Raw genomic sequence first — 15,705 nt, 5'->3', positions numbered from 1 at the left:
GAGTGTGCACTGCGGCCCATTCTGTTTGATCAATAAACTTCTCCCTCTTTCCACCGGTCTTAGGCATGATCAGAAGGATTTGCAGATTGCTAATTAACCTGTTTGGCTGTGTTATAACACACCTTTCATGATGACCAAGTTCTGAGGTGGATTTGAACTCTGAGACAGGGATGCTACACCATGCTCCTAAATCTCCTGATGGAGTGAAATGAGGCACAGGGTGGTACAACTTTGAAATCCCTTTCTGCAAACAGCAAGTGATGTTAGATGCAATAACTGAGATGGATAGACTTTTTGTCAACCAACAGTGTTAAGGAATGGTAGGCAAAAGACATGTAGAATTAGGTCATGGATCAGTCAAGATCTGATTGAATGGGGATGAACGGACAGAAATAGACAACACAGTGTAGGTGGTGGTAAGTCACTGGAGTAGAAAAGCAGAACCGCAGTCTATTGTTCTGGGCAAATTGGTTCAAGTCCCAATACCACAAGAAATGGCGAATTTTGAATTCAATAAAATGTGGAATTAAAATCTACCCTAATGGCTAGCACAGTTAATATCATCTTTCCTGTTGGAAAAAGCCATCTGGCTCATTAGTGTCCTTTGGGGAAGAAATCTGGCTTACAGACCAAAGCAGTGGGATTAACCCTCAACCGACTGGTAATAGGTAATACCCACATCCCACGAATGAATAAAGTAAATGTTAACACGCATCAAAAAAATATCTTCACGCACAAATTCGCACATATGAATATCGAAAAAAGCACACAGGTAAACGATAAATGTTATATACTCGGCGAGACTTTCCAACATTTCCTATTTAAATCCAGTTGGCTGATTCTCCGGGTGGAGAGTTCTGCGAATCCGTTCTACATTTTATGAACGTTTCAGACATACCGCCAAAATATAACCACGGTAAGAAGGAAAAGCTGATCGTTGAACACCAATCTCGTGATGTGTGTGTGTAGGGGGTTAACTCTATTCCAGACCACTCACCCACACAAAAAGTAGTGGGTCAGAAGTCACGTTGTGCGCAAATAACTTCCAAATTCGTGCAATTTTCCCCGATTACGATAGATCAGGATCTGGGAATATGTATTACACGCTGTACAGTCGTGTCACTCTATTGTTGCCTGGGGCGGAGAGATGAACCTTTGGCTGCTCCTGTGGTTTACGGCACTGTCCTGCCTTCGGGAAAGCAGCAGTGATGATAACAGCACAGCATCCACTGCCTGTCAGCAGGTAGGAATTATACCCAGGCGCTCTGTTTGAATTAAATGCATGATGTTAAAAAAAAATGTAATTTTACAATGGAAAGACACAATTAGGACAGCTTACATTTTTCTTTCATTCTGCGGTTAGTCGCCTCCGTAAGCAAGAGTCAGTCTATGCAAGCGACAGAATTGGTCAGTTAGAGCAAGTGAACTTGATGGCCCATCTCTTTTCACACAGGTTTTACTCACTATGATTTTATACGTTTAGTTATCGTGTTCTTCGTGTGAAAACTTGCGATGCAGGTTCAAATTAAAAGTGGAAATTCTCTCAGATTTGAATCCTACCCGCTATTTTACAGGGAACAATTTAACATTTGATGTGTTTTTTTGTCACACTTGGACAGTCTCCCATTAAAATAATGAAAGGACTTATATTCTAAATAGGCTACAACTCATTCCACAGCCATGAGCATCCTGATACCAACGCAGCAGCTAATCATACACAGGCATAGCGAAGGGATTTGATCTCTCACACCCCGTAAAGTGAGCTGAGGCAATATACTACACCAGTCCTGAGTACACTGCTGGATCTCAGGTTTAAGATACTGAGCTCTGGGTTCAGCTCACTTGAATTGTCAGGGAATTTGAGCATTACATCCTGTAACTCAAAGATGGGAATGCTGTCATTAAACCAAAGCTCATTGCAAATAAATCGATTCATAACATTGTTCAAATCATGAAAAAAGACATTTAATTATTCTAACAATTATTTTTTAATCTCATTTACCTTATTTATTTCAGTTATGTCATAATAGACTACAAAATATAATTGTCCCTATCGTTAAAATGCAATTATTTTCTGCAAAATGATAATATATTTACAGTTTTATAAAAGAGACCTTGGAATGCAGGTTCATAGTTCCTTGAAAGTGGAGTCACAGGTAGATAGGATAGTGAAGAAGGTATTTGTTATGCTTTCCTTTATTGGTAAGTGTATTGAGTATCAGAGTTGGGAGGCATGTTGCAGCTGTACAGGACACTGATTAGGCCACTGTTGGAATATTGCGTGCAATTATGGTCTCCTTCCTATTGGAAGGATGTTGTGAAACCTGAAAGGGTTTAGAGAAAATGTACCAGGATGTATGTTGCCAGGGTTGAGCTATAGGGAAAGGCTGAATAGGCTGGGGCTATTTTCCCTGGAGCATCGGAGGCTGACGTTTATAAATTAGTGAGGAGCATGGAAAGGTGAATAGCAAAGACCTTGCCCCTGGGGTGGGGAAATCCAGAGGTAGAGGGCATACATTTAAGGTGAGAGAAGAAAGATTTAAAAGGGACCTGAGGGGCAAGTTTTTTCTCGCAGAGGGTGGTGCGTGTATAGAATGAGCTGCCAGAGGAAGTGGTGGAGACTGGTACAATTAAACCATTTAAAAAGCATAAGGATGGGTATACGAATAGGAAAGGTAAGTGGGATATGGGCCAGATGCTGGTAAATGGGATTGAGTTGGGCCGAAAAGTCTGTTTCCGTACTGTACAGCCCAATGACAATGACTCTTGTTACAGAAATCATCAATTTGCAGTGTTCTAAAACTTACGTTGTGAGGCCCAAATGGTCCCAACTCAAAAGATATCAATTCTTCCCCTTTAAAATGCATAGAAACATTGGACATTACTTCACTGCTAGCAATTAATGAATATGCTGAAAAATATTTGCTGACCTTTTTATTGTTGTGCAAATAAAACAGTGATCTTAAACTAGTATTAAACTATTTAAACTGCTTGTGAGAGAAGAGGAATATTTATTGTTTTTAATCTTATTTGGCAGAAAGGCCATGTTGTGTCCTGTCAATATCAAAATCTTTCCAAAGTGCCTGATCTTCCAATGGTGGAGACTGAAACAATAGATTTATCCCATAATTCAATCAAAGCATTGACAGAAGAATCGCTGCTAAATTTCAGTTCACTGCAACACCTGGATGTCTCTTACAATCAATTGAAGACGATAACATCAGGAGCTCTGGCGCATTTGACTACCCTGACAGTGCTCATTTTGGCAAATAATCAGCTAAGCAGGAACTTCTCATCCAGTCACGAAACCTTCAGCCAATTAAAGAAACTCAAAGTACTAGATCTGTCAGAGAATTTTTGGGACAGTGACACAGTGTCTCAACATCTGAAGAATCTGTCTTCACTGGAAAAAATACATCTGTCAGGGAACCTATTGATGAAGTTGACCCCTGATATGTTCTGTGAGATGCAGTTTTTGAAATACATTTTCCTTGAAAAAAATTATATTATGGAAATAACAGCAGGGTCCTTTGAATGTTTGACAAACTTGCTTGAGTTGAACTTGGCCATGAATTCACTTTCTTGTATTTCCAATTTTCATCTTCCTAAGCTCCAAGTTTTGAACCTCAGCAGAAATGGCATTGAGTTCTTCATGACAGATGAGAGCAAGGAAGAATATCATCTTCAAGTACTTGATCTGAGTCACAACAGGTTGTTACATTTCCCATTTCTTCTAAAATTACATCAGCTAAAACATTTGAATTTGTCAAATAATTTAATGATCAGTGTAACACCTGATCTACTGAGCAACTCAGCTGAGTGGGATGCAAGAAACCGATATAAAGAATTTGAAGTGTTAAATAAGACAATCAAACATAGTGCGTATGCAAATTTATCAGACGTAATATCTTTGGATTTAAGCAACAATGTACTGCCGGATATATCACATGGCTTTCTGAGTAAATTTAATTCTCTTCAACACTTGAACCTCAGTAGAAACTGTTTCCAGAATTTTAGTGTAGCAGATAATGATGAACTGAATTCCCTGTCTTCTCTAGATTTAAGTGACAATAAACTGGACAATATATCTGTGCTGGGAGATAATCAAAAATTCCTTTCCTTAAGGTACTTGTTCCTTCAAAATAATTCCATTCAGTTACTGCCCTCTCAGTTTTTCAAAGCTCTGCCTAAAATTGAAAAGGTCAATCTTGCTAACAATAATGTAAAGATTTGTAATGTGGCAAATAAAAGCATAGGATATGGTGACCAAATTCACAGCAGCCACAATGACTGTGTGTCTTTTTCTGGAATACCTACTCTTAAATACCTCAACCTCGATGGAAATAATATTACACTGCTTGCACCTCACACATTCTATCAAACTCCCCTGGTGTACTTGGAGGTTTCCAGAAACAAATATCTGGAAGTGCCAGATCAGGCTCTGACAGGCTTGGAACAATCTTTACAATACCTCTCTTTAAGTTGGAATTTGATGCAATGCACCAAAGTGACTCTGCCTTGTTTGAGTCACCTCAGAAGTTTGGATTTGTCACATAATCAGTTTGAATGTCTACCTTATGGTGTTGGATGTTCTCCATTGCAATACCTTGATATTCGGGGCAACAATTTGTATGCTCTTCAAGATTTAGTAACAAGAAACATGTCCCAAACTCTTAAAACACTGTATTTGAGTGGAAATTACTTTAATTGTTGTGCATTGACTTGGCTAGATGCACTGAATGGTGCCAGGGTTGAAATCCCAGATATGGATGACACCCAATGTTCTTACCCAAACCATAATGACTCTTCAACAGTCCAATTATTAAGTGATCACAAAGGAGAATGTTATACTGAAAGCGTCACGAAAGTCAGTCCCCTTCTACTTCTAATATTTGCACTTGCCTTTCTAATAGTTATTGGATCTGTGATAACATTAATTGCTGGAGAGTGCTGTAGGTTGTGCCTGAATCCTGGGGATGATGTTTTTGAGGCAGACACTGCTCCAGTGAAAACAAACAGTGAACACCAGCTGGAAGGGCTGTCTCTAAGTGTCATTAACATAGAAATGTGAAACAGGAGAAAGCATTGCTGAACTGCACCATGGAATAGAAATACCAAAGCTTCAAACACAACTTCAGACCTGACGCAGATTTGGACTCCAAGTGAAGCCGAGCTATTGAAAGCAGAAAGACTTTAGTTTTAGGCCATGCAACCAAGCTTTGTTCAGTCTCAAGTCTGATAAAGGTTTTCTGACTTTTTGTTTGGAGATATTTACAATTTCTGGTAGCCCATCAATGGCTCAGTGACTAATTGTATCTGTGATGCAGTTCTGAATCATATATTCCAGGAATATCCCTGAGTTTGATGCATTGTCAATGCTGAGTTAACTTATCCCAGCTCAGGTAGTCGTGGGACACTTAAATCAGTTCCGGCTTCCAAGAACTTAAGATGAGGAAATAAAGCGGCAGGGATTCTCTCTTTTCAATTGCTGGTCCTGCTGTGCCACTCAAATAAAGACAAAATATTGCAGGTTCTTGAAATCTGAAGCAAAGTCAGAGAATGGTGCAGCAACTCAGCAAGTCTGGCATTATCTGTGAAGAGAGAAACAGACTTAACGCTTTGAGTCTGGTCTTCAGAACTGCTGAATTTCTCCAGCAATCTCTGTGCTTGCTCCTGCTGTGTCACTGTCCACTATTCTTGCAATCAAATTGCCTTCCAGTGGTCACTCTAGTGTCACAATGGAACATAGGAGCAGCTCCTGAGTCTACTCCACCCCACATTTATATCAAAGCTGATCTGTACCATTAACTCAACTTTACTTAATATCTCACAGTGTCCTTAAATTTAAAAAAAATCATAAATCTGAGTTCACGCAAGATTCGTAGTCTTGCCAGATTTCCATTATCTGTTGAATAAGAAAGAACTTCCTAATTTCACTCATGATTGTTCTGGGTCTAATATTAAGAGAGATAAATGGCAGATTGAGAAAGGTACTGGAGAACAGTCATGTTCAAAAATGCAATCCTGTTTGTTGGTGAGGAGGCAAAGGAAACATTTGGTGAGGTGGGGGGGGGGGCGGGGTGGATTATAATCATTGATGGTACAACATTTCAATGTCTTTTGTTATTATTTGAACTGTTAACTTTGATTCATGTGATTCATTGATATACTCTCATACAAATGATTTCTTAGGATTTACCATTTGAATTCCTTTGCCACAGTGGAAATGCCAGAACATTTCAACTGTATATTAGTAAAATGTAAGGTTTCTATAGTTCTAGAGAACTGTAGGGCAGCTCTGTCACTAGAGAGATACAACTGGCCGTGGTTTAACCTGAGAGTCACCACACCTCAAAGACATTTTGTATATATTGTCTATGAAAGCAAAACACTATTCACAACACTAATGAATTAATACTGTGCATTTTATATCATGCATATAAATAAATGTAAAATGAATGCCATATTATTTAAATACAGCTATTTTTCATTGATCTAAATAAATCATATAGATTATGAGAATTATTTTCTAATAAGAAATGACACATTCTGGTGTAGTATTCATAAATAAATTGTTTAAGTGAGAGGCGGGTGCAAACATTTCTTGTGTTCTGGGAAGATATACAAGAATTCTCTGAAGTGTTCCAAACAATCATTGCTACTTCTTTCTTTAAAGGTATCATTTAGAATTTAATTTATATCACTCAATGGAAATTCTATTTTTATTTCAGACTTTCAGAATTTGCAAATTTTTGTTCATATTTATACAACTTTGTTACATCCATTGAAATAATAAGCAATGTTTCATATTTAAATGTTTTCATAAATGGCATAAAAATGGCTACAGATAAGAATGTTTCATCTTTTGCCTTATCATTTGCTTAAGCTTCCATATTAGTTATGTATGCTTGCTAAAATCAGTTATTTACTTTAATTTTTAAAAAAACAACGAAGTACTGAAGTGCAAATAATCAGAAACAAAATCAGAAATTGCTGGAAAAATCTAGCAGGTCTGGTAGCAGCTGTGGAGAGAAAGCAGGATAACATTTTGGGCCTCCTTGAGAAGGGTCTTTCAGGCGACTGGACCCAAAACATTAACTCTGCTTTCTCTCCCCACATGCTGCCAGGCAAGCTGAGTTTTTTTCCAGCAATTTCTGAGTTTATTCCCTGTAATAACTGCAGGAATAGCATAGTGGTAATTTTACTAAATGACTGGTTCACTGACCTGGTCTAATATTATGAGTTGAAAAATTTGGTGCTGGAAAAACACAGCAGGCCAGGCAGCATTCGAGGAGCAGGAGAATCGACGTTTCGGGCATAAGCCCTTCTTCAGGAATGAGGCTGGTGTGCCAAGCGGGCTGAGATAAAAGGTAGGGGGAAGGGGATTTGGGGGAGGGGTGCTGGGAATAAGAGAGATGGAAGGAGGTGAGGGTGAGGGTGATAGGCCGGAGAGGGAGTGGGGGGCGGAGAGGTCGGGAAGAAGCTCGCAGATCAAGAGGGCGGTGCTGAATCTGGGGGTTGGGACTGAGATAAGGTGGGGGGAGGGGAAATGAGGAAGATGGAGAAATCTACATTTATCCCGTGTGGTTGGAGGGTTCTAGGTGGAAGCTGAGGCGCTTTTCCTCCAGGCATCGTGTGGTCAGGGTATGGCGATGGAGGAGGCCAAGGACCTGCACATCCTTGGCGGAGTGGGAGGGGGAGTTAAAGTGTTCAGCCACGGGGTGGTTGGGTTGGTTGGTCCGGGTGTCCCAGAGGTGTTCCCTGAAACGTTCTGCAAGTAGGCAGCCTGTCTCCCCAATGTAGAGGAGACCACATCGGGTGCAGCAGATACAGTAAATGATGTGTGTGGAAGTGCAGGTGAATTTGCAATGGATATGGAAGGATCCATTGGGGCCTTCGAGGGAGGAGAGGGGGGAGGTGTGAGCGCAAGTTTTGCTCTTCTTGCGGTTGCAGGGGAGGGTGCCGGGAGTAGAGGTTGGGTTGGTGGGGGGTGTGGACCTGATGAGGGAGTCGCGGAGCGAGTGGTCTCTCTGCAATGCTGATAGAGGTGGGGAGGAAAATATACCCTGGTGCTGGGGTCTGTTTGGAGGTGGCGGAAAAGACAGAGGATAATATGATGTATCCAGAGGTTGGTGGGGTGGAAGGTGAGGACCAGTGGGATTCTGTTCTGGTGGCGATTGGAGGGGCGGGGTTCAAGGGCGGAGGTACGGGAAGTGGAGGAGATGTGGTGGAGAGCATCGTCGACTACGTCGGAGGGGAAATTGCGGTCTTTGAAGAAGGAGGCCATTTGGGTAGTTCAGTAGTGGAATTAGTCCTCCTGGGAGCAGATACAGTGAAGGCGAAGGAATTGGGAATATGGGATGGCGTTTTTACAGGAGGCAGGGTGGGAAGAGGTGTAATCTAGATAGCTGTGAGAGTTGGTCGGTTTGTAGTAAATGTCTGTGTTGAGTCGGTCGCCCGAGATAGAAATGGAGAGGTCTAGGAAGGTGAGGGAGGAGTCTGAGACTGTCCAGGTAAATTTGAGGTCAGGCTGGAAGGTGTTAGTAAAGTGAATGAATTGTTCAACCTTCTCATGGGAGCATGAGGTAGCGCTGATACAATCATCAATGTAGCGGAGGAAAAGGTTGGGGGGGGGGGGGTTGTGCCGGTGCAGGTGCGGAAGATGGACTGTTCCACATATCCGACAAAGAGGCAGGCATAGCTGGGGCCCATGCGAGTGCCCATGGCTACTCCTTTGGTTTGGAGGAAGTGGGAGTATTGGAAGGAGAAGTTGTTAAGAGTGAGGACCAGTTCAATCAGTCGACCGACTCCCACAGCTACCTAGATTTCACCTCCTCTCACCCTTCCCCCTGTAAAAACGCCATCCCATGTTCCCAATTCCTTCGCCTCCGCCGTATCTGCTCCCAGGAGGACTAATTCCACTACCGAACTACCCAAATAGCTTCCTTCTTCAAAGACCGCAATTTCCCCTCCGACGTGGTTGACGATTCTCTCTACCACATCTCCTCCACTTCCCGCACCTCCGCCCTTGAGCCTCGCCCCTCCAATCGCCACCAGGACAGAACCCCACTGGTGCTCACCTTCCACCCCACCAACCTCCGGATACATCGTATTATCCTCCGTCATTTCCGCCACCTCCAAACAGACCCTACCACCAGGGATATATTTCCCTACCCACCCCTATCAGCATTGCAGAGAGACCACTCCCTTCGTGACTCCCTCATCAGGTCCACACCCCCCACCAACCCAACCTCCACTCCCGGCACCTTCCCCTGCAACCGCAAGAAGTGCAAAACCTGTGCCCATACCTCCCCCCTCACCTCCCTCCAAGGCCCCAATGGATCCTTCCATATCCATTGCAAATTCACCTGCACTTCCACACACATCATTTACTGCACCCGCTGCACCCGATGTGGTCTCCTCTACATTGGGGAGACAGGCCGCCTACCTGTAGAACATTTCAGGGAACACCTCTGGGACACCCGGACCAACCAACCCAACCACCCCGTGGCTGAACACTTTAACTCCCCCTCCCACTCCGACAAGGACGTGCAGGTCCTTGGCCTCCTCCATCACCAGACCTTGACCACATGACACCTGGAGGAAGAGCGTCTCATCTTCTGCCTAGTAACCCTCCAACCACACGGGATGAATGTAGATTTCTCCAGTTTCCTCATTTCCCCTCCCCCCCCACCTTATCTCAGTCCCAACCCCCGGATGCAGCACCGCCCTCTTGATCTGCGATCTTCTTCCCGACCTCTCCACCCCACCCCCTCTCCAGCCTATCACCCTCACCCTCATCTCCTTCCACCTATCATATTTCGAGCACCTCTCCCCCAAATCCCCTTCCCCTCTACCTTTTATCTCAGCCCGCTTAGCACACCAGCCTCATTCCTGAAGAAGGGCTTATGCCCGAAATGTTAATTCTCCTGCTCCTCGGATGCTGCCTGACCTGCTGTGTTTTTCCAGCACAACATTTTTCAACTCTGGTCTCCAGCATCTGCAGTCCTCACTTTCTCCTGATATTATGAGTGCAAGTCACACCATGACTGGAAATGTAAATGTAATTAATTAATAAATAAAAAGCTATGTTATCAGATTGACTTGAAAAATTATGTAGTTCACTAATATTTTTTGAAACAGGAAACCTTTCAGCTTCACCCTGCCTGGGCTGCACAGCGTCATTGAGTCATAGAAATGTACAGCACGGAAACAGACCCTTCGGTCCAACTCGTCCATGTTGACCAGATATCCTAAATTAATCTAGTCCCATTTACTAGCATTTGGCCCATATCACTCTAAACCTTTCTATTTATTAACCCATACAGATCCCTTTTAAAAATTGTAATTGTACCAGCCTCCACCACTTCCTCTGACAACTTATTTCATCCATGTGCCACCCTCTGCATGAAAACGTTGCCTTTTAAATCTTCCCTCTCTCACCTTAAATCTATGTTCTCTAGTTTTTGACTCCCTCACCCTGGAAAAAAGACCTTGGCTATTCACCCTATCCATGCCCCTCGTGATTTTATAGACCTTCATTAGGTCATCCTTCAGCCTCCAACGTTCCAAGGAAAATAGTCCCAGCATTCCCTCAAGTTCAAACCTTCCAGTCTTACCAACATCCTGGTAAATCTTTTCGGAACCCTTTCAAGTTTCACAACATCCTTCCTATAGCAGGGAGACCAGAATTGCATGCAGTATTCCAAACGTGGTCTAATCAGTGTCCTGTTTGGGCCGCAACATGATCACTCAACTGCTACACTCAGTGCACTGACCAATAAAGACAAGCGTACCAAATGCCTTCTTCACTATCCTGTCTACCTGGGACTCCACTTTCAAGGAACTATGAACCTGCACTCCAAGGTCTCTTCATTCAGCAACACTCCTCAGAGCCTTACCATTAAGTGTATTAAGTTCTGCCCTGATTTGCCATTCCAAAATGCAGCACCCCATATTTATCTAAACTAAACTCTATCTGCCACTTCTCAGCCCATTGGCCCATCTGATCAAGATCCCGTTGCACTCTGAGGTAACCTTCTTCGCTGTCCATGACACATCCAATTTTGATGTCAGCTTCAAACCTACTAACCATACATCCTATATTCACATCCAAATCATTTATATTAGTTTACATACATGGTCCACCAAACTACAGGATGGGGTCGACACTTAATTGCCCAGTGAAATGACCTGGAAAGCTCACTACCACAAATTCTTTCAGAAAGTTTAAATATGAATAAAACTATGAAAATCGTTGTGTCTCACCTTGGCACAGGTCCCTACAAAAGTGCAACCTGCCCAGTGGCATGCTGCAAATACAGAGCTGGGACCAGATGTCAAACTTCGGAAAGCTGTCTCACAGACAGGAAAAGTAACAGCAGGATATGGTTATACTCGCCAAAGAATTCATTACAGCCAATGTCCCAAACATCTGCAATCCATTCCTCTGTATGTTCTGTCCCACAACCATCAGTTGGATGCACACTGACATGCAGCAGGAGGGTATGGCCATAAGGGTCGCTAATATTGATGCTAGATCCCAAGCAATTCCATGACATCAGGTCAAATACAAACAAACAAACCTGTCAATTGTTATCTATCACTGTCCCTCAGCTGACAAATCAATACTTCTCTATGTCGAGCACGGTGGCACAGTGGCACAGTGGTTAGCACTGCTGCCTCACAGCGCCAGAGACCCGGGTTCAATTCCTGCCTCAGGCGACTGTCTGTGTGGAGTTTGCACATTCTTCCCGTGTCTGCATGGGTTTTCTCCGGGTGCTCTGATTTCCTCCCACAGTCCAAAAATGTGCAGGTTAGGTGAATTGGCCTTGCTAAATTGCCCATAGTGTTAGGTGAAGGGGTAAGTGTAGGGGAATGGGTCTGGGTGGGTTGCGCTTCAGTGGGTCGGTGTGGACTTGTTGGGCTGAAGGGCCTGTTTTCACACTGTAAGTAATCTAATCTAATCATTTGGAAGAAGGGTACAGCATGTATTCTGAGGGAGGATTAAACTTACATTACCAAGAGTGACTTGGACAGTGCTTCACTGATTGAGCTAGCTGAGTCACGAAGGACATATTTGCCAGGCTAGGCCTGTGGCAGGTGATAAGGGAACCAGCAAGAGAGGAAAAACCTGCTGAACTTGCCCTCAACAATCTAATAGTTTGAGATGGATCTGTCAGTGATATCTGTCAACTCTAGTATGAGTGATCACTGCATAGCCCTTATGTAATTCACGATAAGGATGTGTTCCAAAGTGCTATGTGACATTAACTGTGTGCTGACTGGTATAGATTCAGAACAGATCCGCTGACTCCAAATTGGGTTACAATAGGTGAATGTGGACAATCAGCAGCCACAGAATTGTAATCAAGCACAATAAGTAGCCTTGGCCTCGAATATGCCTCATTCCATCATTACCATCAATCCAGGGTAGCAATTTCATGAAGGCTGGAGAACAGCAACTGAGGAGTAGCAGCAGGAATACCTAAAAATGAAGTTACAACCTGGAGAAGCTACAATATAGGATTACATCCACATTAAACAGCAGAAGCAGTATGTTTTAGATGGAGCTAACCAATCCCTGAAGTAATGAATCAGAACAAAACTCGGCCACCCTACCTCATTTAGCCATGATGGTTGCTGAACACTTAAAAACTAACCACAGGGGGAGTTTCCACAGGCATTTTCATCCTCGATGAAGTGGGAGTCCAGCATGTCAATGCAAAGTTAAGGCTGACACATCTGCAATTGTCTTCAGTCAGAAATGCTGAATGCATGAGCCACCAGGCCAACTCAGCTCCTGACTTAAATACAGCCTTGGCCCAAACATGGACAAAAAAGCTGATCTGAAGGAGAAGTGAAGATGATTGTCCTTGACGTCAAGGCAGCATATAACCAAGTGTAGCATCAAAGAGTCTTAGCAAAACTAGGGTCAGTAGCAATCAGAAGGAAAACTCTCTGCTGATTGGAGCCATAAAGGAAGATGATTATAATTGTTGGAGGCCAAGCTCCATGAGTTCCTCAGGGTAGTGTCATCAGCCTAACCTTCCATCATAAGGTCAGAAGTGGGAATGTTTGCCAATGGTTTCATAGTGTTCCTAATTATTTGGAACTCGACAGGTACTGAAGCGGTCTGTGTTCCCATGCAGCAAGTTCTGGGTAACATCCAGGTTCAAAGAGAAAGTGAGGACTGCAGATGCTAGAGATCAGAGCTGAAAATGTGTTGCTGGAAAATGCAGCAGGTCAGTCAGCGTCCAAAGAGCAGGAGAATCAACGTTTCGGGCATGAGCCCATTCCTGAAGAAGGGCTCATGCCCGAAACGTCGATTCTCCTGCTCTTTGGATGCTGCCTGACCTGCTGCGCTTTTCCAGCAACACATTTTCAGCTCAACATCCAGGTTCAGTCTGATAAGTGTCAAATAACATTGTAAGGAAGAATCTGACTTGCAGATTATGTTCAAAACCTATTGGAAAACTACACACCTTGTTGCTCTCTGAAATTGTATGAGAGGGCCATCTATTATTTTTGTTGAACATTTTGAGTATTGTCTTTCAATTGCTTGTCCACTTGTTTAATGGAAAGGTTTGGTACTACAATGCCAAGCCAAATAAAACATTTGACTGTTGATGTTTTTAGCTATACTTTGGTTTCTATTACATTCATTATATGACTTGAAACAAAATTTTAAAAAGAGCTTTGAAAGTGCTACATGATATAAATAGATGCATATAAATGTAAGTATATAAATGTTTGTATTTGTTTTTATCTGTGTGTGTTGTATGTTTAATATTTATAAAGACAAAAATGGAACTGTTGTGTCAAGCAGGAGTTTTGTGACACGTGATTTGTATTTGTTTAAGAGATCATTTATTAAAAACAAACCAAAGTTAACTGTGAACCAGTTGGTTACTCATTAATGATGTTAAATAGCATTTGGAAGCTTTTGGATTAGAGATTGGAGAAAAGAATAAGCCATGCAGCATGGAAACAGTCCATGCCAACAATAATTCCAAACTAAACTAGTTCCACCTGCCTGCTCCTGGCCCATATTCCTCCTTTCCTATTCATGTACTTATTCAAAAATCTTTTAAACATTGTAATTGTACCCACATCCACCACTTCCACAGGAAGTTCATTCCACACACAAATTACCCTCTGTGTAAAAAAAAGGCCCTCATGTCTTTTTTAAATCTCTCTCCTCTCATCTTAAAAATGTGCCCCTGGTCTTAAAATCCCCCATCCTAGGAAAAAGACAGCTGCCGTTAACTCTATCGATACTCCTCATTACTTTAATAACTTCTATAAGGTTGTCTCTCAACCTGCAGTGCTCAAATGAAAAAAGTCCCAGCCTCTCCAACCTTTCTTTATAACTCAAACTTCCATACCCAGCAACATCCTGGTAAATCTCTTCGAATCCTCTCTAGCTTAATAATATCCTTCTTATAACTGGGTGACCAGAACCAAACAGTATTCCAGAACAGGCCTCATCAATGTCCTGTACAACCTCAACATGACTTCTCAACACCTATATTCAAAGGACTGAGCAATGAAGGTAAGCATGCCAAAGGCCTTTTTAACCACCCTGTCTACATAGTAAATGTCAAGAAAAATGTCCCTACTTAGAGTCATTATTCTAACAAGCAATGTTGACAAAATAGTCGTTAAAAAGACAATCGGATGCAATTGTAATAAGAAATTAACGAAGGGTTAAATTTGATTACATGAACAGCACTTTTCATTTCACAACTTTTCCATGATGTTGTGTGTCGTGTTCATCCAAATTGAACATCATTTTTGACCACTGAAAAAGTTGAGCGATTCTTATGGTGATGTGACCTTCAGAGACTGGTATTCAAATGGAATGTGGAAATGAGTTCTACTGTCCAGGCTTATCAACTAATCTATACTGAGTTAGCCAACATTTGTACAGTAACATGGTCAAATAGTCTGTCTTCAGGTGAAGAATGACCATTTGGGTACAGTATAAACTACAAATTGATATAACAAATGGGAGCCAAATTTGTACTTTCTGTACTCCAGTGAAGTTCCTCCATATATGAGCTCAGGATAATTAGTCTGAACAGACCAATCAAAATCAAATCTGAGCCCAACTTTGTTTTCCCTGAAGAATGGTGGAAATGGATCTCAGTCTAGGAAGCTGGTCTTTGGAGTAAGTTTTACAAAAGGCACCGAGGGAAAATGTCAAGCCTCATTTACAGGCTGAGAATCACGCCTCCGGCCTGAATGACTTAGGTTACATTGATGGCTTCTGTACTCCCTAGAGCATCAAGAAACTATAACAGTTGGAATTCTTAATATGATTTGGAGATGCCAGTGTTGGACTGGGGTGTACAAAGTTAAAAATTCTTAATAGCTTTTAAATGTCAATATGAACAAAACAAATCCAATATTATGTAGTGTTCTTCATGTCAAATTTATTAACTAATTTTATCATCCTTGCCTTTTTATTTGCTCACTATATTGCTTTCCTCTTGTAATTGATTGTTTCACCTAAAGAGTTAATTTAGGATACCCCTCCCCCAACCCTCTTAATTACTGCCATCTGATTTCCTCTTTCATAATAGGGTAAAATCATCTATCGGGAACTATTCATCTTGCTAGATCAAACTAGTTCACTGAAATTGGTAAAAAATCAATTTATGAAATTACAAGGACAGGTAAACATCCAACCTGTCCTGTGCT

General features: G+C 42.1%; 1 protein-coding gene across 1 annotated transcript; it reads left to right on the top strand.

The window, feature by feature from the left end:
* Positions 1 to 1,147: 1,147 nt before the first annotated feature.
* LOC132820300 (transforming growth factor beta activator LRRC32-like) lies at positions 1,148 to 5,284 on the top strand. Its single transcript, XM_060832323.1, has 2 exons — positions 1,148 to 1,243; positions 3,611 to 5,284. Exons 1-2 carry the CDS (start codon positions 1,148 to 1,150, stop codon positions 5,069 to 5,071), a joined length of 1,557 nt encoding a protein of 518 aa, XP_060688306.1. The 3' UTR covers positions 5,072 to 5,284.
* The last annotated feature ends 10,421 nt before the right edge of the window (positions 5,285 to 15,705 follow it).

This window comes from Hemiscyllium ocellatum, chromosome 11 (genome assembly GCF_020745735.1).
Source record: "Hemiscyllium ocellatum isolate sHemOce1 chromosome 11, sHemOce1.pat.X.cur, whole genome shotgun sequence".
In the NCBI taxonomy this organism is placed as follows: domain Eukaryota; kingdom Metazoa; phylum Chordata; class Chondrichthyes; order Orectolobiformes; family Hemiscylliidae; genus Hemiscyllium; species Hemiscyllium ocellatum.
Note: the sequence above shows the minus strand (reverse complement) of the source record. Positions and strands in the feature narration are given on the sequence as shown.

Bases quoted from the DNA above. Each gene is read 5' to 3' on its own strand.
- LOC132820300 (XM_060832323.1), top strand. From the start codon at position 1,148: ATGAACCTTTGGCTGCTCCTGTGGTTTACGGCACTGTCCTGCCTTCGG. The intron at 1,244-3,610 runs GTAGGAATTATA...CATCTTCCTAAG, and splicing joins CATCCACTGCCTGTCAGCAG to CTCCAAGTTTTGAACCTCAG.